Here is a 27561-nt window from a genome sequence, read left to right on the forward strand (position 1 = left end):
GGACTTTGTCCCTAACTCTGTTCCTTATTCACTTTGCTGTCTTCCAGATCTGAGGTTTTGGATGTGAAGCATCCCCAGCTGTCCCCTATAAGAGATTCTGGCTCATGAAAGCGGCAAAATGGGATGAGACTTAGGGGCATGTGATTGCTGGGTCTGTAGAGCCTTTTCTAAGCTGTTGTGTTTGTTATTCATGAACACAGCAGCATGGCGAGCCTGGGTTGATACATTCCTAAAGGCTCCACAGGGTATGGTATTCTAGTGAGCAACAAAATAATCACAGCAGTGCACTGTAGTGTGCCCTCTTGCTCTCCATCATCACCGTGTGCTGCATCCCCAAGTGTTTGTTTCTCCAGATAGTGGGCTTGTAATTTCAGGAGAAACCACATGCAGAGAGCTCACTTGGTCATTTCTATTAATGATAAGAGGATCCTTTTTTTTTTTTTAATATTTTATTTATTTATTTGACAGACAGAGATCACAAGTAGGCAGAGAGGCAGGCAGAGAGAGAGGAGGAAGCAGGCTATGCAGGGGCTCAATCCCAGGACCCTGGGATCACAACCTGAGCCGAAGGCAGAGGCTTTAACCCCCTGAGCCACTCAGGAACCCCAAGAGGATAATTTTTGAAGTTAGTTTTCCCTTGGCTTCAAAAAGGGGCAGCGATTTGGGAAAAGGAAACCAGTATCCTGGCTAATGTGGTTCAACACTCTCTTCTGTTGACAGGTACAGGTAATCAGGTGCTCTGCATTTTGCCACTTCCTTTGTTATTTTGTAAAATACTCTTTTATGATCCTAGTATAATAGATTGAACTCCTCAAGGAAAAGCCATAGATATGGGGACATTAAAAACTAATAGTAGAGGCAAAAAATTAAGAATCCTATGACAAGGGATGCCTGGGTGGCTCAGTTGGTCTAAATGTCTGCCTTCAGTTTAGGTCAGTACTACATTGGGCTTCTTGCTTCTCCTTCTGCCTGCCACTCCCTCCTGCTTGTGTTCTCTCTCTCTCTCTCTCTCTCTGAGAAATAAATAAATTAAAAAGAAAGAAAGAAAGACTCCCACAACAACTTCACTCTGTTATAGTTTTGTCTTTTCGTAGACCTGAGCTTTTTTTTTTTTAATCCTTTTTTAAAAGATTTTATTTTTAAGTAATCTCCACATCCAATGTGGGGCTCAAACTTACAACCCTAAGATCAAGAGTTGCTTGCCCTTCCAACTGAGCCAGCCCGGTACCCTCTCTCCCCTTTTTAAAAGATTTTATTTTTGAGTAATCTCTATACCCATCATGGGCCTTGAACTTATAACCCCAAGATGTTGAATCACATGCTGTACTGACTGAACCAGCCAGGCACCCCAGACTTTAAGGCACATCTTTCAGATAACTTGGAGGAGCAGTCATAGTCATCTCATTACTTGCAGCCCTAGGAGGGAAGAAGGCTATTGCCCCTTATGGTACAATTCAATTTTTTTTTTTTAACAATTTGCTTTTTTAAAATGTGATCTTTTAAACACTCCGTTTCAGCCGTCAGCATTATCAATGGAATCTTAATTAGTGGATCTGAGACATAGAAAGTCCCCTGACAGAGCTCACACTGAGCCTGCTCTAAGGTAGACTCTGGGATGCTATGGCATCAGAATGGTGAGCAATTTCGAGGGGGAACTTCTGAGAAAACAGTTCCTGACTAATGAGTTGACATGTTGGTGGGTAGTAACAGAAGTCTGAGGTGCACGCCCTGTTCTGGACACTCTTTGTACTTGACCTACAAGACTAATGTGCCAGAAACAACCTATAGAATATAGCCTGTGTTGAGTTACGAGTTCTCAGAATTTACACATGAGATGTGTTCATGAGAACTGAAGTCTTCATGGGAGGTAAAGCTGGAGTTGGGTTTTCAAGGAGTAAAGGTGAGGTTGTGAGGTGAAGCATTTAAACACAAGTGGTTATGTGGACTATTCTAGAACCTAGAGGATTGCTAGGAGAAATAGGAAGTATTAAAACTGTCTTTTCCAGTCCCTCATTTTACATCAGGTGAGCCCTAGGAGGTAAAAGGCCAAAAGACTGGTGGTACAAAGTAAGCTATTTTGAGGCTGGATTTTGGGAAGTCTCAAAAGGTGCTGGGTGCCTTGTGAGATCAAAGCGTGTGGTGAGAAGGCTTTTTGGGAGGCATTTCATTGAGGGGCATGAACCCTGTGTTACACCTGTGGTGTTGCCTGAGAAAACAGCATTGTGATCCTTGCAATGGAAGAAAATAATTTTATGTACTCACTCTTGGTTTCTGAGTCCTCTGGTTCTCCACCTGCAACCCGTCACCCCTGCCCAATACACACCTTCAGGGCACATTTCTATGTTAATGATAGGCAAGGATCAAACTTTGTCCTTTCCAGGGCTATTTGCATTTTAACTGGGACAAAGAGTTCCAGAGAAAATAATGCATCTAAAAGGTAGAGTTTGAGACCTCAGTGACTTCAAATGAAGGAGCTTTCTTTGTGTTCCTAAAATCAGGGTATATAAGAGCATCATATTAGAAAGTAGGGGCACTAGAGGTAGGGTGCCTGGGTGGCTCACTCGGTTAAGAAAATGGGGGTGGGGCGGAGGTCTGAGAAGAGGACGTCCTAGGCCTGGCACTTAGTAGACACTCATATTTGTTAATGAATGAAACTTTAGTGAATGAGTGAATTGAGGAATACAGCTCAGGGGTATAGGGTGCTTGCAGAGAGAAGAGAAAGGGATGAAAATAGAACCTTTAAAGGGGGAATTAATATGACTTGATGACTATGTGATCCTAAGAAACAAGGAGGGAGACAGCATTAAAAAAATCACAGATACACATTCTTGTTTGAGAGAGTACCCCTGGTGAAACCAGGAAACAGGGACAGTCCTGTGTTTAAGATATGGGCACACAGCTCTCATTTCTAAATCAATGCTTGAAAACCTTCCTTCAGTTCACTTGTTTATAAGTTACTTCACGAATTGCTGCCTTACTCCCTGCTTCTTCTTCCTAAAGTCCTCTGTTTAACTTTTTCTCCCATTTCTGTGTGCCTGGGAAAACGGGAAGGAAAGTGGGCTCAGTAGAAATTGTGGGCTCAGATATCTTCTTACGAAGGACCCAAAGAGTTCTTATCCTTTCCTCACTCTTATTCCCAGTTAAATATGTCACTTTAAAATTTCTTAAGGAAAACATGTCTTAAACAAACAAACAAACAAATGCATGTGTGTGTGTGTGTATATACATGTATATGTGTGTATATGCACATACATGCCTTTGCTTGGATATTTATGATTACAGTGACTTTCACTTTTTGCTTCCCTTTTGCACAGAAAATGCCGCCCTTGGTAATGGAGAGATAACAGGCTGACTTGCCTCCAGAAGGCATTCCTCCTAAACAGACTGGTTTGCTCTCTCTGTATAAACACTCCTGCCTGCTGACCAGTGGTCTGTATTTATGAGGCACTTGGAAAACACTGCAAGCTGCAGAGTGACCATGAATAGCAAACTTAATTTGGTTTAATGTGTTTTGGCTTGCTTGACCTCACCAGAATAAAAATGTGCCTGTTTGAATTATTGTATTGGGAGTTTAAAAAAAATTCTAGAGACATTTATCTCATTGGAAGAAACTTGGGATCGCTTTAGCAAAGGTTTAAGTCCATGTTTAATGTCAGATAGACTTGAGAAATGTTTAACATAGAGCTTTAATCACAGATTAGTTTATTGTGAGTTCTGAATTTTTAAGAGCCTGAATTACTATTTTTTTTTTCTTTGCTACTTTTTTCCCTAGACGATTGGCTGGCAACGACCTTTCTTTTATCCACCCAAAGGCCTTGTCTGGGTTGAAAGAACTCAAAGTTCTGTAAGTAATGCAATTTTAGAGTTCCGCAGCTGGCTGTGTATTTTCTTTTTGCATAGTCAACATGCTTGGAGCTAGGGTAAGCACAGTTTCTTTTAGTTCAGGATTAAAAGATTTAAGGAGTGGCCAATGGGTAGTGTGGGAGGCGAGGGTTGATTTAGGCAACCTTGGGTCTAGATAACAAAAGTTAAAACTCTAAATAATAGGTGTTCTGACCTTCACTGCATTACAGTTGAATGTATTAGGCTTTTTGTGGGGCTAATGGATTGAATCAAAATCATATTTAAACTTTAATGTAGAGTTTTGTTTCTACTTATTGTATAGCTGTAAGAACTTTGAATTAGCTGACCCTAAAGGGGAAAAAAAAGGCTTACAAAAACTCAAAATGTTATAATCATTTTAAAGCTAAAAGGAATTAAGATGCCTGTCATTTATAGGGTCTGTGAGGGACCAGGAAATAAATTCCTGGCAGTGGTTAGGGGTTTAGACTATGGCAGGTTGGGGAACAGGTGAATGGACTCTCAGCCCCATTTCTGCTACTAGCTTGCTGGGTAACCCTCTGCAAGTCACCCCTGGTTCAGGGAATTATATGTGGCTTTTACCATTCCATTCTGTGGTTATGACTCATGTCAAGCAGTCATTTTATTAATATGATTAGAAATGGCTTTAGGCAAAAATAATAAATATTTCATTTTTGGTACTGATCTATGCCTCTCTTCTCTAACTGTTAGACCATTTAAAGCTCTTTTTCTGCTCTGGCCCACCATTCACTGAGGACATGTCTGCTGCTCCCTAAGAGCTCAGGATCGCTGTCTTCTTGGAAAAAATTGACTTGACCCAAGGTCCATATTTCTGGGCTCTGCTTTGTTCCAATTTGAAAAGGCACTAGGGATTCCAATAGGTTTGCTTGTTATATCTCTCAGTTAACTTGTTATGCTTCCTAATTAATAGTAACAGTCCCTACAGTGATAAACATTAATTAGGGTGCTTTAATTCCTAAGAGTGAAACACCCCTGGAAATACATACCAGTAGGTCTGTGTTAAGAGATGGCTTAGGGATAGCAGCTCAGGTTTCATTTCTGGGTTCATAGCAAATGCTTCTTGCTTTTTTTGCAGTTTTCTTTCCTTGGGTGCTCTCCACCTTAATCTCTCCCCCTTTCCTGCCACTGGAAATATTTTTTGGATAAAAACGCTCTGAATTCTTCTAGGAAAAAATAGTGACATTTGCCTGTTATTCACTAACCAAAAATTTCCTTCCAGAACCCTGCAAAATAATCAGTTGAAAACAGTTCCCAGTGAAGCCATTCGAGGACTGAGTGCTTTGCAGTCTTTGTAAGTAGCTTTTTGGTTTTCTGTATCCTAAATCACGAGTAGACCACTCTGGCTGCTAAATGTGTAAAGAACTGGAATCCCAGGAAAAGGGAAGATTTATTCTCTCACCTGGGATAAAATTGGAGATGGGTAGGAGCTGTTACCAAAACGCCCTTTGGTGAGAGAGAATGAGGTGGTTCAGTTTACTCCCTCTCTTATCTCAGACGCTGGGAGAAAAGTTACAGGCCTACGCTAGCTATGATTCCAGAAGCTTCTATGGCAGAGTTATGTGTACAGAAGTTCTAGAGTCTTACGCCATCATGGTCACAGTTACAGAGAGGCTTCTGTTTTAGGCAGTAATGATAATCAGACCAAACTGATTATAATTCCTCATCTGTGGACCTTGAAGTCACATTGGGGTTGGTAACTTAGTCTCTTGTATTGCCTTCTTCCCAAGTTTTTCTTTTTGAGGAGAGTTTGGTTTTATGTGGAGTGTTCAAGTTTTCAGTTCTTGGTTTTTACCATGCTCAAAAGCTTGGTTTTTATTAATTTCAAAAGTTGTTTTTTGTGTGTGTGTGTTTTTTTTAAGATTTATTTATTTTAGGAAGAGAAAGGGCGAGGGCGAGTGAGAGTGAGCAGGGGGAGGGGCAGTGACAGAAGGAGAGGGAGAGAAAGAAGCCCAAGCAGACTCTCCACTGAGACTAGAGCCCTACAGGGCACTGAGTCTCAGGACCTGAGCTGAAACCAAGAGTCAGACACTCAACCGACTGAGCCACCCAAGTTATCCAAAAACTTTTTCATATAGCACTTCACTTTGTTCTTTTTTGCATTCTTTCCTTTGTGTGTGTGTGTGTGTGTGTGTGTGTGTGTGTGTGTGAATGTGTATGCATGTATGTATATGAACCTGGAGGACAGTGGTCACTGCTTCCACTGTTTTTTTTTTTTTTTTAAGTTTTATTTATTTATTTGATAGAGAGAGATCACAAGTAGGCAGAGAGGCAGGCGGAGAGAGAGAGAGAGAGAGAGAGGAAGCAGGCTCCCCTCTGAGCAGAGAGCCCAATGGGGGCCTTGATCCCAGGACCCTGAGATCATGACCAGAGCCAAAGGCAGAGGCTGAACCCACTGAGCCACCCAGGCACCCCATGCTTCCACTGTTTTGATGCACAAACCCATATACCTCCCTTCCCGCTCTGGCAGTGGATCAGGTAAGCAGCAGTGGTATCACCAGAACCATGAAAAACACATGGAAGATTTTGAAGAAACAACGAATTTTTATATTAAATAAACATATTTGTTAATGACTAGAGTGAATGTTATAAACTGGTGTTGTTAGGGCTATAACTTTAGTTTTTCTCATCTTTGGGACTGGAAGATCCAGCGAGAAGCACTGAACTGATGCGTGTGGTTATTACAATTTGCTTTTTGGCCAGATTAAGAAAAGCCGTTAGCTTATTTATCCAGCTTGTCTGCTTTGGGATCCCCGCTTTGCCACTTAAACCTGCTATGTGAGGTTGTGCAAGTTACTTAAAATTCTCCATACAGCAGCATGCTCATTAATTGCCGTATGTGAAGATGTGTGAATATGTGAAAAGCACTTGTAACAATATCTGACATGTCATAGGTGTTCAAGAAACATTTGTGGAATCTACTAGTAGTAATAATGATATATTTTATCAGTGCTTTCTTTTGATTCTTAGTTTACCCAGTTTACAAAACCAGGTGATGGGAATGTCTGATAGTAATGGAAAAGTATTCTTTATTTTATTTTACCTTCTTTAAAAAAAGTATTCTTTGGGGCGCCTGGGTGGCTCAGTGGATTAAGCCGCTGCCTTCGGCTCGGGTCATGATCTCAGGGTCCTGGGATCGAGCCCCGCATCAGGCAGGGAGCCTGCTTCCTCCTCTCTCTCTGCCTGCCTCTCTGCCTACTTGTGATCTCTCTCTCTCACTGTCAAATAAATAAAATAAAATCTTAAAAAAAAAAAAAATAAAAATAAATAAATAAAGTATTCTTTGAAACAAGGAACTTGGTTAGTTTGTCTCCTAGAATAACAAATACCAATGCACACTGTTTGGCCTAATTGCAAATACAGTGGGAGGAAGGTGTGGTTTGTCAAAGTGTGGCCCTCTGACCACCTGCAGTGCAGACCCCTAGGCTGTATCTTGGAAGTATTGGTATTTTCTCATTAAAGGTAAGATCTAGCAAGCTATATTTTTAAAAAAAACTTCCCCAGGAAATTCTCATGTGTATGGAAGTTTTGAGAATCACTCTGAATAAAAAATTGTAATAGATAGCACATGTATATGTTCTGGGTTACAAAATTAGGTTTTAACCATATCATGTAGTTGAGTAATCTACTCATCTGTCCCATACGTTTTTCTTTTTATTGCCTTTTGAAATAACTTTATTTTTGTTTATTTATTTTTTAAAGATTTTATCCATTCGTTTGACAGAGACACAGCAAGAGAGGGAACACAGGCAGAGGCAGTGGGAGAGAGAGAAGTAGGCTTCCAGTCGAACAGGGAGCCAGATGCAGGGCTCCCTCCCAGGACCTTGGGATTATGACCTGAGCCTAAGGCAGACGCTTAATGACTGGGCCACCCAGGCGCCCCTGAAATAACTTTAAATGTATGCTTTTGTAGGAAACACCTATAGCAGAAGACTTGATTGAAAATGATTGAGCTGCTTGTCTCTGCTTACTGATATAAAACCATTTTTTAACTGTATCCAAAACACATCTCTGAAAATTAGATTAGCTTTTCATTTAGATTAGATAATCTCCTAGTTAATGTGAAAATAAAATAAATATGTACCAATAAAGGGGTACCTGGATGGCTCAGTTGATTGGGCATCTGACTCTTTATTGTGGCTCAGGTCATGAGATCGAGCCCCAGACTCAGTGCTCAGCATGGAGTCTGCTGGAGATTCTCTCTCCCCTTTTCCCTCTGCCCCTACTTGCCTGCGCTCTCATTCTCTCCCAAATAAATAAGTAAACCTTTAAAAAAATACGTACTATAAAGCATATTATACACTGTAAAGGTTAAAATTTAAAAATGTATCTTAATAATAAATAATATACCTTAATAATAAGTTATATAATAAACCTTAATCTAAAGGTTAAACTTTAATAATGTATCTAATGTCATAAAGAGTATCTGAGGCATTCATTTAATTTCTAGTTTATTTTTTTATTTTTTAAAAAATTATTATTTATTTGAGAGAGAGAGAGCAATGAACAAAGTGAGGGACAGAGGGAAAAGCAGGCTCTCCGCTGAATGGGGAGCCAGACACAAGGCTCTGTCCTGAGACTCTGGGATCATGACCTGAGCCAAAGGCAACCGTTTAACCGACTGATCCACTCAGAAGTTCTAGTTTAAAAAGAAGTTTAATTTAAGGTAGAATTATATTAAATAGCTAATTTTGCCACAATGCCAAGTTGTGGAACATAGGATTTGTTATTTGCCGTAACTATTTGAGTAGACTCTGAGTAGACTCCCTCAGTGAATCAGTTGGAATGAGTTCCTTCACAGACATGTGACTGTGTCATCCCTACACACTTTCTGACCTTGGACAGATGTACACAAAGGGAGCCATCTTACCTCCCTCAGAGCCAGATTCATTAAACATTTTAAATAGTCATTTTCTTGTGTTACTTTTGTTTAGTTAGAAGGCTGAAAAAGACAAAGCTAAAATCTTTGAGCTTTAGAACAGAAAAACCATGAAGAAAACATACAAATAGATTGTGGTCAATAAGCACATTAAAGTCCACTGACATTTACTGATAATTTAGATGATTTAAAGTGTTTTTCACAGTAGGTTTCTCCCTCTGAAATAATATTTTTAAAAAGCATGTTGTGCTCATCACTCATTGAGTGAATTGCATAGTTTAAATTGCTTAGTTTAAATTATCTCCAAAATTGGGATGGGAGGTGGGAGGAGTCAAAGCCAATTACTATTTTTTTTTTTAAGGCATTGGGATGTTTTTATCTGCACCTGAAACACAAGGAGCTAAGTGTCGGCCTGTTTTACTTAGAAGGAAATGTACTTTGTTTGCATAGTGGGTGTAGCAGTCAAGTTAGATACAATTGAAATTCTGTCAGTGTGTAAAACAGTCTTATCGCCACTTGAGTTCAGTTTGCAAATCTGATCTTCAGACCTGAATTACATGAAAGATTTCCTTGTGGTTCTGAAGTAGTGCTCAGAAGGAGCAAAGTTCCTTTGGGGGAGTTGAAATTGACCAGAAGTAGTTTGATGCAAGCGTATGAGGATGACTATAAAATCTGAAAGTGAATTGTCAGAGTGAGTACAAAGGTAGCATGATACCCTTTCACAAAGCCATGAAAATGGCGAAGGCATTATCTGAACAGGCTATTAAATGATACGTCAGAATTTGCTCCAGTGGATTCTTTTCCCCTTAAATTAGATCACACTTCTATTGAATGGTAAAGGAGGATTTCAAAGACTCAATTTCCTAGGTTTTCCACAATAAAGTATTATTGTAATAATTTATAGTTGAAACTGGTAACAAAATGTAACACTGTAATATATACATTAGTAAGTTAGAAGTAGAGAGAAAAAGGGAAAGCTTTTGATTATACCAAGTAGATGTTGGTAACAGACATTCCTCAGTAAAATCTGCATATGGAATTATTTGTTATTGTAATTTCATTTAAGGCAAGAAAAAAAAGTATGTGAGTCTCAGTAAGATGTAAAACAGGCTTTTGAGAATAGGGAATAGAAGCACATTTTAAAGACAAAAATAGTAAGGGAATTCAGTTAATAGACATTAACCCTTTAACAACAAAAGTACACTTAAAGTAGTAGTTCTGTCTTGCCAGATGTAGTTTCAAGGGTAGAATATGTTACACAAGCCCTCGTTATTTCCCCACACGTGAGATATCTGATTCTATTCATGCATCTACTGAATCAGTGTAGTATTTTCTTGGTCTCTTAGTTAGGATGAATATTAAGTTATTTAGGTCATTGGTACAAAGCCATAATTCTAAGACTGTTTCTCTGTGAAACATTCATCTTGGTGTAAGGCAAACTCTATATTTATGAGTATGCCCCCCCAACATCTGCATGTGAACTGAGGTGTAAGGATTAACCACTGAGTCACCACAAATCCTTTGCCTCATTTAGCTTCTTATTTAAGTGTCTCATTTTTTCCAGAGTTCTTCCTTTTGATCTCTTACTTATGTGTGACTTTACAATTTGGGGAAATTTTTAGTACAGAGGAAATTGTGTTGGTGTGTTTATTGTTATATTACTATTTTGCATAGTAGATAGTTTCATTACTGGCTTAACTCAAAACTTGCCTGAATATCTTGCCCTAAGCTAAGGCCGTCTCTTTTCTATGATGGTACATGGTACAGAATTCTGCAGGAGCATAAATTGTGTATATAATACTGAAATTATGCTAAAAAGGTACAGATAGCTTTCCTTATAGTATTTTACCACATCTTAATGAAACACTTTTATAGAGGGGTTAATTTCGGTGGAGTGTTGTGTGCATATGTAGGCAAGCCTCGCTCATTATTTTGGTGAATATGAATGCACATTATCTTCAATATGATCAAATAAGCAATTTACACTTTTGAAGTGCTCTAATGCTGAGAAACTGGAAAGGGACTTCAATTTGTACAATTAAGATACAACCCAAAACCCTTGCCTGGCCTATGGGGTCTATATAACTTGGTCCCTGTTTGCATCCCCAGCTATGGCTCCCCAGACCCTCCACAGCTCCCTCCTGTGTTCTGATCACTGGGATCTTCTGGGAGTTGCTTGGACCATTTCTGCTGAGTCTCTGCCCTCTGGATTTCAGTTTGAATAGCACCTTCTTAGAAATGGTTTTCCTGACCAGTGCATTTTAAGTAGCTACCCTTCTCTCTTAGTCCCTATTAGTCTTTACCTCAGGACCCTGTTTATTTATTTCATAGCACTTAAGCACTCTATAATCACTTTTAAAGTGTATTATATTGGGGGTCATTCTCCATTAGAATGTCAGTCTCATGAGGACAGGTTTCCTCATGTAGGTGTTCACCATTTTTATCTTTTGTGCCTAACAAGATACTCAGTTTAGATGTGTTGAATAAATTGCAGATAATTAAATCAGCTGCAAGTAGAATTTAATTGCATTAACCATTTTTTTAACTTTTTTTTTTAAGATTTTATTTATTTATTTGACAGAGATCACAAGCAGGCAGAAAGGCAGGAAGAGAGAGGAGGAAGCAGGCTTCCTGCTGACCAGAGAGCCCGATGTGGGGCTCGATCCCAGGACCCTGAGATCATGACCTAAGGCAGAGGCCTTAACCCACTGAGCCACCCAGGCGTCCCTGCATTAACCATTTAGTTACATTATATGGCTGATTATAGGTCCAGTGTCTCTCTTTCCCTAAGTGGTAGTTCCTCAAGGTTGTGAAGTGTGTGTGTGTGTGTGTGTGTGTGTGTGTGTGTGTGTGTGTGATTGAGAGAGAGAGAGAGAATACTATCTACACGTTAAAGCAAATCTCCTAAGCAGCTCCATACCCAGGACTTTACCAGTCTTTATATGAAGGATGCCTGTCTCTTCTCAGGGGTCAGTGCTAGAGAATTGAAGGAATAAAGAGCCTAAAAATGTCTTTTCCCAAATGGATTCTTAAGTTAGCTGCTCAGTTCCCTGTGCTGTCGTCTTTAGTGCTTATCTCGACTTTATCAAAAAGAAGCTACTATCAGACCCTCACCAGGACCAAGGGTCTTTAATCCCTGCTAATCTGAGGCTGGAGCAGGTGGTTGGGCACAGGGCTCAGCATTCGCCTGGAGGAGAAAGGGGCAGTGATGGCAGGCCTGAAGCCGGAGCAGCGTAAGGCAACAGGAGTCATAAGCACCCCTCTAAAAGTCAGAAATTCCTAAACTCAGCAGCTGCCAAAATCCATGTCTTTAAAAATATGCTGTCACTTTGACTTTTCTTTGTGTGTGTGTGTGTGTTCCCTGATTTTCACCAAAGAGGTCCATGCCTGGAAGGTATGAATTTAAGTAGTGAAGATATAGCATCAAGGGATTCATGCAAACAGTTGTGATTTGCCTGGTGCATACCGTCCTTCATTGTATTTATATCAGAGTGCCTCTGTGTCAAAAGCGATTGTTCCCTTAATTATGCCTGATTGTGCCGACAGTAGCACTTAGGACATAATTTTCCAGGTTTTTAGATGGGGACTTAAATTTTAAGTTTGAATAATCCTATTAGCAAGATGTCTTCAACTCCAGAATTTGGGGAAAAATTAAAAGAAGCCCTAAGGCCACAATAACATTGATCAGAGTAGCTGTTTAATTTTTCTTGTGGACAGTTTGTCCTTTTCTTAGTAACTGTTAATTTTGAACTTAGTGCTAAGAGAAGAAGAGAAGGTTATTTGATCAGTACATGACACCTATAGTTTTAACATGCCTGGTGGTAATAAGGATTGCTGATAATTTCTTGCTGTGAATATTTTTGGGGGGTAAATATTTCCTTATTTTTCCCCTTTTGGTTCCAAGTCAAAATTGCAGTTAAATTTAATATCAGATATTAGTTGTGATGTAAAATTTTAAGGACAGTAGCTTATTTACTCAGCTTAGTTTTTTCTCTTTTTTTTTGGTACTTTTGATTTACATAGATTCTGAAATATAAAATTCTAGCTTTAACTTTCTGAGAGTTTTCTTTAAAAAAAACAGACATCATTTTGCTATAAAGTTATTCTTAGCCAAAGATTCTGGAGAGATTGAGATTTGCATTCATTCCTTTGTTATGTGGGAAGGGAAAGAAGGGACTTCCATACTATGGTCTTAGAAAAGTTGTTAGAGTTTATGAGACTTTCTAGAGAAATTGAAGAAATAAGGAATGCCATGACTCTGGTCATTTTTGTAACTCCTTTCTGTTTTGAAAACTGAGAGTTGTCTGTGACTTGGCTCATTCTGCCAAAATTCGTTCTTGAACATGGTTGTTTCTGTTTCTGTCAGGCGTTTAGATGCTAACCATATTACCTCAGTCCCTGAGGACAGTTTTGAGGGCCTCGCTCAGTTACGACATCTGTGGCTAGATGACAACAGCTTGACGGAAGTGCCCGTGCATCCCCTCAGCAATCTGCCCACTCTGCAGGCACTGACCTTGGCTCTCAACAAAATCTCAAACATCCCTGACTATGCATTTACCAATCTTTCGAGCCTGGTAGTTCTGTAAGTATTTGTCCCCTTAAATACCATGTATTTGTGTGAACTTGGGGGGGCAAAAGCAGATTTCTTGTGACAAATTATTATGAAAGTACATCATTTTTTATTATACTTCTGAAGAGATATTTGGGGGAGTTGCCTTTTTTTTTTTGACAAAATGAAATGTGCTGATTTTTTAAAATACAAGATAGGATAATTAAAAAATTAACATCTGATAACTGTTGAATCTTTCTAAACTATGTAGCCATTTGTAATCATAAGAAGAAATTGTGACATTCAGCAAATACTTAGACAGCTTTTACTTGTATACCAGCAAGGTATTCAGTGTTAAAAGAAGTGGCATTGTTTTCAGGCACTCACAGAAAATAAGTTTCAGTGATACTTCATGTTTTGACCAACTTGTCTGTTCAAAGAATGTATGATTCTCTGTGTTTTTAATCTTTGAAAACTTGGACATAAAAAAATGGCATTTCTTTTAAAATCCGTTACTCACTCTCAGTGGTATAAGGTGATGCACTCCCCTCCATGCTGGTTCCCCCACCTCCACAAGGGGAGCTCACCAAAATTTCACTTCATATAATGAAAGGCTCATTAGAGCTTTTCTTCTGATATGGGTTAACATTAAAGAATCTTCAGTGTGCATACCATTTTTCCATGAGAGATCCTTTCTGTGTTTAGTGAATTCGAGTCGTGCAGCATATATCAAGAGATATGCAATTTGTTTGTCCATTAGACAAGTGTTGAAATGTTTAGCTGCATGGTTCCTTTAAAAGCCAATTTAGATGCATAAAACAAAATAGTTGCTATTGGGTGATGTAAAAGTCGTTTCAATGTTTATTTTCTCCATAGGCATCTTCATAACAATAAAATTAAAAATTTGGGTCAGCACTGTTTTGATGGACTAGATAACCTGGAGACCTTGTAAGTTGATTCATATTTCAGATGGTTACGTTGTGATATTAATGGTATAGTTTTGTATTTCCTTGCAGAAAAGGAAAAAAATAATGGTCTTGAGTTCAGCTCACTATTGTTTTTAAAGATTTATTTATTTATTTGACAGAGAGAGACAGCACAAGTAGGGAAAGAGAGAAGGGGAAGCAGGCTCCCTGCTGAGCAGAGAGCCCCATGCAGGGCTGGATCCCAGAACTCTGAGACCATGACCTGAGCCAAAGGCTTAGCCCACTGAGCCACCCAGGTGCCCCGAGTTCAGCACACTATTAACTGGCTTTAATACATGACTAATTCTTGCCATCAAATAACACAGTTAGGAATACTAATCTCAGTTTATGGTTAAAAATGGTACACAAGTTTGGACTTGATATTTCTTTCAAAAGTACATGTAAAAAGCAGCTTGATCTGCCAGGCCGTCTACTTTCTCAAAAATTTTGATTTTGTTAAAATTTAAAATGTTCCAGTTTTGGAACATTGAGCCTTATAAAATTAATTCTGGAAAAAAAATCTTCTTTTGTTTGTTTTTTCCATGATTTCAGTTGCCTTACCTGGGGTTTGAATATTTTCTCTGCTTTCTTATATGCTAAATGAAATAAATGTCTCCATTTTGCTTAGAATACTTTCATTGTTATTCTTGCTAGTTAAAGTATTTGGGAATTCTGGCTGTTTCAACTGCACACTGCACCACTGTTTGAGCAAAAGACATCGTGCAGCTATGTGTAATTAAGAGTAGGGTCTCTATCCTTTTGTTTTAGTTAATTTTAGTTGTTTTTATGAGAAGATTTATAGCATTTGCTATTGTGGCATAGTAAACGATTCAGAAAATGTCCCAATTAGTAACATTTAGTTAGTAACATTTGATTGGAATGTTCAGGATTTGTAATATTTTGTTGAATTGAATATTCTGGTTGGCTGTCAGTTAATGAGAAGACCTAAAACCTTTTAGTTCTTTATTAATCTACTTTCCTATCTAAATAACCAAAGGATAGTGAACATCAATGGATATTTGAAGGTTGAAGCTCTTGAGGAAGAAGATAGTTCCAAGCTCAGTTCTCCTTTACTGTGTAAATACCAGTGAACCAGAACACCAGGTGGATCTTCTGATACTAGACCGTGTATACTCTTCCAGTTATATGAAAAGGAAACCTCTTCTTTCCAGCTAAATTTTTATTTGCTGCTTTTCTTTCTATGTAGAAAAGAAAAACAAAATAGGTCCCTGAAGAGCAGGGCCTTTGATTTTAAGTTATTCTCATTCTGAAATCAACCATGATAATCATACGCCAACATGTTCTTTAGGTTATAAAAGAAGTTAAAACTTAAACACTCAGAATTAAGACTTTTTAGCACAGATCACTGTGGCTTTTCTCTCTCCTAATTAATGTAACATTTTCAACAAATTATAACCTGCTTTAAGACAATAATTGGTGGGAAGCCATCCTGGTCCTTCCCCTTGTTCATACTTATCTCCGGTCATCCACCTGATAGTAGGGTTGAGGTCAGCTGCCCACATGCCAGAATTTCAGGAAGTCACTCCAAACCCCAAATGGAAACCTTGGTTTCAGGCTATTGTAATTTAGAAATGGATATTCCACTTTTTTTTTTATATATATTTTATTTATTTGACAGAGAGAAATCACAACTAGGCAGAGAGGCAGGCAGAGAGAGAGGAGGAAGCAGGCTCCCTGCGGAGTAGAGAGCCAGACGTGGAGCTCGATCCCAGGACCTGGGATCATGACCTGAGCCGAAGGCAGAGGCTTTAACCCACTGAGCCACCCAGGCACCCCTAGAAATGGATATTCTATAAATTCCGTTTTATGGTGAATTTCCCGAGAAATGTCATTCGGATGATTTGTTTAATGTACCAATAAAATGTGATTGAGAATTCCTTGACCTTGTAAAAAGAACTTAAAACCAACATAGATGAATTACAATTCTTTTTTTTCTGTTCAGTATTCTAAGAAAAGGTGTAAGAAACTACAGGGTTTTAAATGGCACTATGGTTGGTGAGCAGAGATCACCATCCAGAGGATGTGATTTTTAAGGAATACATTTGTACCAAAATGCCTTATAAATTGTACTACTCTTCAGTGTCCTTACATGCTTCTCCTATTTTTTTCTAGGGACTTGAATTATAATAATTTGGGGGAATTTCCTCAGGCTATTAAAGCCCTTCCTAGCCTAAAAGAGCTGTGAGTATTATTTTGCTGTCTCTACACCTTAGTATCCTTCAGACTCACCACTTAATATTCCAACAGTGAGATTTGAAAACCTCTTTGATCCATTACATATATCACAATACACAGACGCACATATGATCACACAGACTGGATTACGTTAGTTAGTGCAGACAGTTTCGAGCCTGGATTTCTGTGCTGGGCTCCATACTGCTGAAACAAGAGCCATAATGTATGGTACTTGCCAGTTAGGAGCTTAGAGTCTTAGTGGCACTGGGGAGGCTAACCATGTAATACAGAGAGCAGTTGCTCTGTAGAAGTAAGTGCTAAATGAAGAGGGTAAATGAATCATCCCCGAAAAAAGACCTCATTGAGAATTGGGGTCATTGGAAAAGGTAGCACTGAAGAGAAAGAATTTGACTGGAGTTAAAAGCGTAGGGGTGTGTGTGTGTTTATTTATAGTAAGGATCTGTTTATTTGAAAGAGAGAGAGGGCTCACAAGTTGGGGGAGGGGCAGAGAGAGAGAGAATCTCAAGCAGACCCCATGCCCAGTACAGAGCCTGATGTGGGCCTCGCTCTCAGAACCCTGAAATCATGACCTGAGCCACCCAGGCTTAACCCTGAGATTATTTAACCAGCTGAGCCACCCAGGAACCCAAAAGGGTTAAGAGGGCATTTTAGATGTTGGCTTTGTCAAGGGCAGAGATAGGAATGTACATGGCATCGCGGGGCTTGTGTATGGTCAGGAATGTACATGGCATCGTGGGGCTTGTGTATGGTCATCCATTGACAGCAAATACTCTGACACACGTTACTTAAGGACTGAATGTCAGGTGACAGAGGAATATGGAGGTTAAAACACCTTATGATTCTCACTCATGGTCCAAAGTTCTTTGTTGAGAAAGCAACAACTCAGTGTGTATGAGAGACCTGAGAGATACCAGCTTAAGCATGGGTTTAAGAGGAATTAGGAAATGGTCCTGGAAAGGATGAGATGGAATTGAAACTTCAGTTTCCTCACACTTTTGGAATTTTCATATAGTTGTTATCAGTTGTGTTTCACATAATACTGAACAGGGCTAGATATTTAGGTTTTAACTTATTTCACAAGGGGACACGTGTTTCAAAATATTTTTCTCCTTCTTCTTTAGGTTATTTCATAGTAATTCTATTTCTGTTATCCCTGATGGAGCGTTTGATGGCAATCCACTCTTAAGAACTATGTAAGTAGTTTTGAAGGTTTGTTTTAATATAGAGTCATGTAAAGCATGTCTGTATGATGCCAGGCATCTCAAGGAAGAATGAAAATTCAGGCTTTTAGATGTATGGACTTTGTGAAGATAGATGCAGTGTTGGATGGCTTGTGAACATAGGAAAACTTTACTTTTTTTGGGTATTTTTACAGACATTTGTATGATAATCCTCTGTCTTTTGTGGGGAACTCAGCATTTCACAATTTATCTGATCTGCATTCCTTGTAAGTATCATACCAATTTTATTTTTAAATTTTTATTCTTTTTTTTTTTTTTTGTATTATACAAATTGTAAGACAACCTGAGTATCTATGCAGTTGCTTTACTGGAAAACTAGAATGTATTATTGTAGCTCCAGAAGACAAAAATCTTTCATTTTTTGTTTTTTTTTCCTCTTGGATGAAAGTCCAAAGGACAATTCTGAAGATTTATGATGGTTCTTACTTATGTGAATACTTGGCCTAATTATCACAGTTTCAGGTGCTTTCAAGAATTGAAACTGATTTTATTTTGAGGTATAGTAGTTCTGTAATTTTAATTAATTAATTAAATTGTAAAGATTTTGTTTATTTATTTGACAGAGAGAGACACAGCGAGAGAGGGAACACAAGCAGGGGTGGGAGAGGGAGAAGCAGGCTTCCCGCCAAGCAGGGAGGCCAATGCGGGGCTCAATCCTGAGCGGAAGGCAGTTGCTTAATGACTGAGCCACCCAGGCACCCTGTAATTTTAAACTGTTCAAAAAATAAAACAAAAATATTATCTATGAAAATTTTTTATTTTAAATTACGTTTTCTCTCCCAATTTCTTGAAGAGTCATTCGAGGCGCAAGCATGGTGCAGCAGTTCCCCAATCTGACAGGAACCATCCATCTGGAAAGTCTGTGAGTGTGGCTGTTTTTGAACAGGGGTAGTGTAGATATAACATGCGGGCGGGCCCAGCAGGGTGCTGGTGCTTTTTGGCAAGGCCGCAGGGTTTGTGTTGGTTCCTGTATCTCTCTTTGTGAATAGCATGCGTGGAGATGGGTATGTATTGGGTTTGGCCTCAGTCAGCTCAGGTAGCAGATAGCCTGGTACATGGATATTAGATCTGAAAAGTTCACTGAAAATATAAGCAGTAAGTAAAAGCTAAATTCGAAGCAGTGCTTTAGGAACTCAGAAGTGGAGCAATTGATGTAGAGTATCAGAGAAAGCTTTAGGGAGAAGGTGTAATGTTTTCAAACCTGAATACTGTCAGGTTTCCCAGAGCCGCGGCTTTTATTTAGAAAGGCAGGATTTAGTAAAATGGGGAATACTGAAAATTTCCTCAGGGGTGGCATACAGATGATCATGTATAGCTAGAATTGCATGTGTTTAATGGAATGTGGTGTGATATGGAGAAATTTGGAGAATCATTTGGGTCACGGTTTTAAATGGCAGCCGTTGAACATGGAACATTTGGTTATGGCAATTCTTCCCAGTGGATGGTCTGTGAATGAGATACATATGGATCTGAGCTTTTGCTGACCTGAACCCTCCAGAAAGCCAGAAAGAACCTGAGCTGGCTAAGGGTCTCCAGCCACAGGGAACTTTCCCAGAGTAGGTCACATAAATGGTATGATTTTCACATGTGCCATGATGTAAGGAAAAAGTGGTCTGGAAGCACTGGGCTCAGAAGTTTAAATTTGACTATTAAGGTGGTTTGGATGTGTGGAGTACATGGCAGCAAGTGGTGTTAGGGTAAGAGAGACTTGAGATGGGAAGAACCACAAGGAGGTCCTAGGAATAATCCCCTTGCTAAATGGACACCTTTAACACCACTGGCATTCCTCCAAGTGGCCTGCTATTCCTCTCTGCCTCATTTCATGTGTGATCTGCATAATAGCAGTAAAAATGAAGAGAAATCAGATGCTGGACACACCACAACGGAAGAAAGCACAGGAATTGGTGTTGACTACAGATAGGAACATGGAGAGGGAGGGAGGAAGAGAACATTGCAGAATGGTGAGTTAGGTTGGCTGGGTTTGGAATGCAGGATGCTAAGCTGGCTTCCCACGTTTTGGGTATGAGGTGGTATTACACATGATTGTAGTCAGGCTGTGGCTGTGGATTAGTATTTTTCTGTTCGTCCACATGAGAAATCAACCTCATTGTCTGGGCAGTATTAACAATATAGTAAGGCTTTTCTGCCTTACTATGAAAATGAAATCCATAATGGAGGCTTAATCCACTTCCCCACATACCTGACTTTAGGGAGTAAGTAGGCAGCGGAATACGCAGGCTTTAGTTCATAGGCAAATATCTGTTTCTTTTTCTATGTGAGAATAGCATTTTATTTACCCTCTCAACTTGAAACATTTCTTAGATGAACTATGTTTTTCCACAGGACCTTGACAGGCACAAAGATAAGCAGCATATCCAGTAACTTGTGCCAAGAACAAAAGATGCTTCGGACTTTGTGAGTTGGGTCCCTCTTCCCTTCTCATACTTTTTCTTTTATGTGCTTCACATGTATTGTTTTATTTTTGATAAGCTATTTACATTAGCTGATTTTAGGGTAGAATTGTGTCTTACTTGTTCCCTTTATGGAAATGAGCAGGGTGACCCCAGGGTAGGTAACATTTATTTCAATTTGGCTTTAGGGTGATATATATGTCACACATCTTAGGACTTCTGCTTTGAAAAAAGTAAAACCAGAGTAGGCTCTTCCTTGGTATTTTTCCTGACTGGACTCCCTTGTCCTTATCCTAGAAGCCCCAGGAGTGTCAGCTTTCCATGTCTTTTTCTTTCATCCATAACCTAAGCAGAGCCCAAATCTTTCTTGGGTCAGGAACCAGCTAAGCACGGAGCTTTCCAAAAACTTTAAACTATCTGGAAATTAAAAGTAAATAAAGGGTGTAAAAATGTCACAAGAACAAACAGTTCAGTTTCTAAGCTGTTAATAAGTATTCAGTGGAGAGAGATAGTAACAAAATAAGTGACTGATTGATGAAGCAAGCCATTAAATGTTGTGGAGTATCAAGCACAGTGATCACTACTGAGGAAACACTGCAGTGGAATTAACTGAGAGTTATTGAGTCCCTGTACATGATTTAATACAACTTTTTTGAAAATGTGAGCTATGCATACCACCCCTCACAGCTTTATAATTAAATAACAGAGAAATTGTTTATGATATTATAAAAATATTTAAAAACTCTACCACTTACACATAATTTTATATATTTTCCATATTTTTGTATATTTAACTTTATATGCTTCATGTTTTTAATATATTTTATATTGTCTATATTCGATATTATATACTTGAAATTTGCAAATCATAAGCCTACTATATCACTGAGGTATTCTAGAAGCTTACAAGTCTTAGAAAAAAATAGTTGTTTTCTTCAGCTCTCTATTATAGATCTTGGAGCTGCTTTCAATACTTCTCAGTATAGCTCCTTTTAACTTAGTGTTCTGATAACATAGAAATTAATTTGTTAATTTTTGTTGCTTTAAGGGACTTGTCTTACAACAATATAAAAGACCTTCCAAGCTTTAATGGTTGCCATGCTCTGGAAGAAATGTAAGTTGGTCTTCAGCTTACTCTTTTTCCTGTGGTTTATTGTTGATTCACTGAACATGTCCTGTTTTAAATAATGGCTTTAATATTTAAAAAATTAGAAGTAGTAAGTAAACAGAGTGTATAATCAGGTATTCCTGTGAATGAATGTCAAATTGTACTAGCTATGGTCATGCAACTAGCATTTCTTAGGTATTTATCAGGCATTCTGGGAGACGTTATAGGGGGAAGCCTATGTATACAAAAAGCAAACAAACAAAAACTGTTCCTGGCTATTGAGCGAAATCAAACATGGATACTTACTGTGTATCTATAAGCTCTGGTGGCAGTTGGTTGGGAGAAGGGAGAGGAAGGCGTTAATTCTCCTGTTTCTGATCCCTGTCTTCCTCTAGCCTTCTTCCTGCAATACTTGGTATGGTTATGTTGTCCTGGATCCTTTTCTTTCTTTTTTTTTTTTTTTTAGATTTTATTTATTTATTTGATAGACAGAGATCACAAGTAGTCAGAGAGGCAGGCAGAGAGAGAGGAGAAAGCAGGCTCCCCGCTGAGCAGGGAGCCCACCAATGCGGGGCTCGATCCCAGGACCCTGGGATCAGGACCTGAGCTGAAGGCAGAGGCTTTAACCCACTGAGCCACCCAGGCACCCCTGGATCCTTTTTACCATATTGTCTTCCTGCTCTTCTAAGTGAGGTTGTTAAGGAGTTTAGATAGTATACATTAATTCCCAGTATAATTTGGGAGGGGAATACCAATTAATCTAACTCTGTGACGTTACAGAGGAGGAAATGGGAGTTCTTTTTACTTTCAGCAAGATCAATCATTGTTACTTATGAATGAGTATTTAAACTTAGAAAAAGTTGAAGAAATGTTATCTTTCAAAATTGAAAATAATTTTCTTTTTTTTCTTTTTTCTTTCATCACCCTTCCTCTTCCTTCTCCTCCTCCTTCTTCTTCTTCTTCTTCTCTTTTTTAGTTCTTTGCAACGTAATCAGATCCACCAAATAAAAGAAGGTACTTTTCAAGGCCTGATATCTCTGAGGATTCTGTAAGTTTCTCTCTGATTATTAGAAACAAATACAGCTTTTGTCCAGTTACAAATTAATATATCATTATAATTCCCATGACAGATATATTTAAAGATACAATTTATGACGTGTAAATACTGTTCCAGTTTTACCACATGGTCCTTTATCAATACTCCACTCTCAGTATTTTTTTTTAACTTTAGCTTTTTAGTTAGTATTTTTTACCCTTTACCTTAGCTCATTTATGATATTATATGTTAGTAAGTGAAAAAGCATAACACATATAACCTGCGAGAAGGAGCTTGTTTTTTTGTCATGCTAATGAGGTTTGCCTATCCATTAGGGCAGGGTTAGGCAAATTATAGCCTATGGGCCAGGTCCAACCTGCCTCGATTTTTGTAAATTCGGTTTTACTAGAACACAACCATGCCCTTTTGAATAAGTGTCGTCTAAAGCTGCTTTCACCATATTATGGCAGAGTTGAGTAGTGGGGAGTAGAGACCATATGACCTAGAGGTGAGAATATTTACTATCTGGCCCTCTACAGAAAAAAATGTGCTGAACCTCATGCTGTGGTATGTATTGTCACAAATATAGCTAATGTGCAGCAGAAGCACTCATTAGAAAAAATGTATTTGCATTTGAGTGTGTATTTGTGCCAAATATTCACTTAAGCACTTGGGGATAGAGAGGTGGCTAAAACAGGCCTTGTCCCCACCTTCACAGAACTTTAGTGCAGAAAACACAATATGCTAAAATAGTGACCACTTTTAAAATACACAGCAAATTTAAAAAATTGAAGGTGAAGTGAAATTACATATATTGAATCCTGTCTTCCAGTAGATCCCCAGTAAGACACTGAAAATGTTTTCTACTGGAAAATATTTTTTTGGAGGTTGGAATCTTTCCCTGTGCCTGACAGGCTTACTGTGCAGGGTCTGGGCAGTAGCGAGGAAGGGGACTGGCTCCTAGCTGCCATCACTTCTAGAGCACTGATAAGCTACAACAATGAAAAGCTGGCCTTTTCATGATTTGGAACCAAATTTGTCCAGTTGTCCTGTGATCCGGGAGATGGGTAATGGAATGAATTTATCCAGCCTTTAAATTTCCATTAATGCTCCGTTTAAGGGTGGTTGCAGATTATTTCTCCGTTTTTATTAAATCTGCAAGATCAGAATTTCTCAGGGTGTGTTTCTGAATATAGTACAGCTTTGGTGTTGATGGGATTTTTATTTCCTGCTCGGAAAAGAATGATATCTGAAGCCTTCTGGAATGCTCTTGTTTACTTATTGATTATTTGTCTTCCCTCAGGGCCTTATCACTGACCTTTGAGAAAGCAAATACTATGAAACATGTTTTTATTTTCAGCTTTGTCAGGAGCTGAGTTTTTCCTCACCTACTTAATAGTACCAAAGGTTATATCATATCATTTATATTTTTGAACTGGTACCAGAAGGATAAGGTGGAGAAAATTCACAACTGTTCTGAAACAGATGCCAACTAGAATTACTGCTCCATGGAACCCATTCCAAGAAATAGATTTTTGTGAAGGGAAGGGTTTCAACATAAACATGAAGTTGTTGGTCAAGATTAATAAGATTTGTTATCTTATCAGGGATACTGTGACTACCTCAGATTCCATAGTGTGGTCAAAGTAACTGCAATTTGAATTTATTTGAAAAGATTAACAATGCTACTCTTGTAATTGCAGAGATCTGAGTAGAAACCTGATCCATGAAATTCACAACAGAGCTTTTGCCAAGCTTGGGTCAATAACTAACCTGTAAGTTGATGATTTTATGCAGTAATATCTTGAAAGAAATGAACCATCTACAGAAACTTGTGTTTTAGCATTGTCCTATGGAAATATTTTTCTGTTCACTTGTTCCCTTGTGTAAATGCTAAGCTGCATTCATATTGAAATGGCTTCTTAGATGGCAAGAAGCATTCCAGATCTATTGTTTTACTACACCTTAACTTCCTTGTACAACTTTAATATTTGTGATGTTTACACATGTATGGATGTTTTTGTGAACTTGTATCCTAGGAGTTAATTTGAAGTCTCATTCATATTTCAGAGATATAAGTTTCAATGAATTAACTTCATTTCCTACGGAAGGCCTGAATGGGCTAAATCAACTGAAACTTGTTGGCAACTTCAAGCTGAAAGAAGCCTTAGCAGCAAAGGATTTTGTTAATCTCAGGTGTGTTTTTACTTATTTTTCTTTTTTGTTGAAGTTGTGGTGGCCCTCTAAATTATAGAGTATGCTAGTTTTTTTGTTGTCATTCCCAGATTCTCTGGGAGGTTATAATTTAAGAGTATTTTCTCTTCAGTCCTCACAAATTTGGTAAAAAATAGAACATGCGCATTATTCTGTAGTTTTTGAGAACATGAATTAGAGTCCTTGAGACTGCCAGAGAGAGAACATAGCTGTTCATCAGACTGGTTTTTCATATAGCAGATTTGTCATTAACAATGTGGCAGGAGTCCTGTAAGTGTGAACCTACAGAAAATTGGCACAGTGCTCTAATACGTTTAAAAAGTATTTGATAAAGACATGATACCATAGAGATAGCGTTGGGGATAGTACCATGGAAGAAGAGAATAAATATGTTTACTACAGTTATGTGAACAAAGTACATTCATTTAGTGGTATAAAGTCACAAAGGATTTGGGACATTGATTTTTTTTTTTTCTTAAAGATTTTATTTATTTACTTGACAGAAAGAGATCACAAGCAGGCAGAGAGGCAGGCAGAGAGAGAGAGGGAAGCAGGCCCCCTGCTGAGTAGAGAGCCCGATGCAGAACTCGATCCCAGGACCCTGAGATCATGACCTGAGCCGAAGGCAGCGGCTTAACCCACTGAGCCACCCAGGTGCCCCAGGGACATTGATTTTTAAATCAAACTGCCAGTATCATATGATAAATTAGGCATGGTTAATTCATGTATAAAAGGGGTCTGATTAAACTTCACTTTAAATTGCAGTATTACTGCTAAATTTTAAATATGGTTTGTTTTAAATTGAGTTTTTAAAAGCATATCTTATATGAAAAGAGAAAGTCATGGTGACATCTGATAGGAGAGTTCCTTTCACCAATGAGGAAACGGAGGCTCAGAGAGACTAATGACCAGCTTTTAAAGCATGTGACAGTCAGATCTTGCTGACTCTGGGGCTCTTAAAGATTGAAGTACTTTTTACAAAACAAAAGCATATCTGTGAAGTTGTTATTCAATGTAGATTTTACCATTTTTTCCAGGTCTTTATCAGTACCATATGCTTATCAGTGCTGTGCATTTTGGGGTTGTGACTCGTATGCACATTCAAACACGGAAGATACCAGCCTCCAAGACCACAGTGTGGCAAAGGATAAAGGCAAGTGCATATACTTCTAAAAATAGAATGCTCTTTATGGCATTAATTCAAGTCTCTGTTATTGTAATCATTTGTGAAGGATAAATATGAAATATGTGAGAAAATGGCATTTTCTGTGTTACTGGCATCTTTGTTATGAAGCCTCATGCCAGCTGAATTTACATCATGTATGAGAGAGAAGATTGCAGAAAAGTATGGTTCTTTTCAACTGGACAAAGCTTAAATTAAACAGAGTTTATGTTATATATTCAGGTCCCACTGATGCAGCAGGTGTCACGAGCAGTGTGGAGAATGAAGAACATAGTCAAATAATTATCCACTGTACACCCTCCACAGGTATGCCCAACACATTTTGCTGTAGTTTCTTGCTTTAAATGAACATTAGGCAAATATATCTAAAATGTGTGGGGAAATGTGCTTTTTTTGGTAACAGGAGCGGGACTAGATGATGTCATAAGGCCTTATGCCTCAAAGTGTGGTCTGTGTACACACACTGTACTCATCTCTTACAGAATCTCAGTCCCAGACTCATTGACTCAGTATCAGTGTTAACCAGCTCCCCAGACAGTTATGTGCATTCAAAATTGAGAGGCAAAATTGAGGGCTTCATTAACTCTAGGACTAGTTCTAGAAGTTACTGATCTGCAAAGATTTTTAGTGTCCCCCCTCCTTTTTTTAATTGAACCTTCCTTCTCCTTTTCATTGTACTTTATTTCATTGAACTTTAGTAGACTTGGGAAAGTTACTAAAATGAGACCACATATTTTGTTCTGACGTAATGTTGGATTAGACTTGATCTAAGATGAATTTGGATTTGGAATTTTACTGTAAAAGAAAAAATAATTGGCTAACTTCTGTGCTATGAAGTAGATTTTTTTTTTTTAAAGATTTTATTTATTTATTTGACAGACAAGAGATCACAAGTAGGCAGAGAGGCAGGCAGAGAAAGAGAAGGAAGCAGGCTCCCCACCGAGCAGAGAGCCCAATGTGGGGCTCGATCCCAGGACCCTGGGATCATGACCTGAACGAAAGGCAAAGGCTTTAACCCACTGTGCCACCCAGGCGCCCCTGAAGTAGATTTTTTAAAAAAGATTTTATTTATTAGAGAATGAGTGAGAAAGCACAAATGGGGAGAAGCAGAGGCAGAAGGAGAAGCCAACTCCCCACTGAGGAGGGAGCCTGATGTGGGGCTCAGTCTCAGGACTCTGAGATCATGACCTGAGCCAAAAGACAACTGCTTAACTGCCTGAGCCACCCAGGTGCACCCCCCCTTGTTTTCTTAAAGATGTATTTATTCATTTGAGAGAGAAAGCACAAGCTGTAGGGGTGCAGGCTGAGCCAGAGGGAGAAGGAGAAGCAGACTCCCTACTAAGCAGGGAGCCCATCATGGGGCTCAATCCCAGGACCCCGGAATCATGACCGGAGCTAAAGGCAGACGCTTAACAGACTGAGCCACCCATGTGCCCCAATCATGAGCTTTTTAAGGGGCTATGTTTATATTCTTTTACTCCTTAGTACAGTGCCCATGTAGAGAATGAGCTCAAGTGACCAGGTGAGTGAATGGAATTGGCAAAGAATCATTTCACCTTAAGCAATGTATGTTGTCTAGTTTCCAAATAAATCACTGGAAGGTAAGGGGGTTCAGCTTGCTCACTGCCCTTCCTGGGGTCCTTGTGCTGGAGGATGACCTAAGGAACTGACAACCCAATGAGAAGGGAACAGCTTTATTAAAGGGGAGACTAGACTGGAACCGGCAGGGATTCTATGTCCTCCACACTGAATTTAAACCTTAATCAGCCAGGAGGAACGTTGGTGGTTGGTCTGAGCTCCTCTCCCCAGGCTGCAGAAGAGATATACTGTAGACCTGCCTCCCCACTCAGTTGTAGTAACACACAGACACCCAGGTGTT

At 38.9% G+C, this 27561-nt stretch overlaps 1 protein-coding gene across 1 annotated transcript in view; it reads left to right on the forward strand.

Annotated features, from left to right (window-relative positions):
- The window catches only part of LGR4 (leucine rich repeat containing G protein-coupled receptor 4), a 105034-nt gene that overhangs the window by 72543 nt on the left and 4930 nt on the right, over nucleotides 1-27561 (forward strand). Inside the window, exons 3-17 of the mRNA XM_046014760.1 lie at nucleotides 3773-3844; nucleotides 5102-5173; nucleotides 13125-13340; nucleotides 14184-14255; nucleotides 16406-16474; nucleotides 17611-17682; nucleotides 17865-17936; nucleotides 18524-18592; nucleotides 20074-20145; nucleotides 21190-21255; nucleotides 22226-22297; nucleotides 23989-24060; nucleotides 24356-24481; nucleotides 25537-25652; nucleotides 25905-25988. Of these exons, the coding sequence (XP_045870716.1) occupies nucleotides 3773-3844; nucleotides 5102-5173; nucleotides 13125-13340; nucleotides 14184-14255; nucleotides 16406-16474; nucleotides 17611-17682; nucleotides 17865-17936; nucleotides 18524-18592; nucleotides 20074-20145; nucleotides 21190-21255; nucleotides 22226-22297; nucleotides 23989-24060; nucleotides 24356-24481; nucleotides 25537-25652; nucleotides 25905-25988 (1322 nt within the window). The remainder of the gene's footprint in view (nucleotides 1-3772; nucleotides 3845-5101; nucleotides 5174-13124; nucleotides 13341-14183; nucleotides 14256-16405; nucleotides 16475-17610; nucleotides 17683-17864; nucleotides 17937-18523; nucleotides 18593-20073; nucleotides 20146-21189; nucleotides 21256-22225; nucleotides 22298-23988; nucleotides 24061-24355; nucleotides 24482-25536; nucleotides 25653-25904; nucleotides 25989-27561) is intronic.

The sequence above is a fragment of the Meles meles genome, chromosome 8, assembly GCF_922984935.1.
Source record: "Meles meles chromosome 8, mMelMel3.1 paternal haplotype, whole genome shotgun sequence".
Classification (NCBI taxonomy): domain Eukaryota; kingdom Metazoa; phylum Chordata; class Mammalia; order Carnivora; family Mustelidae; genus Meles; species Meles meles.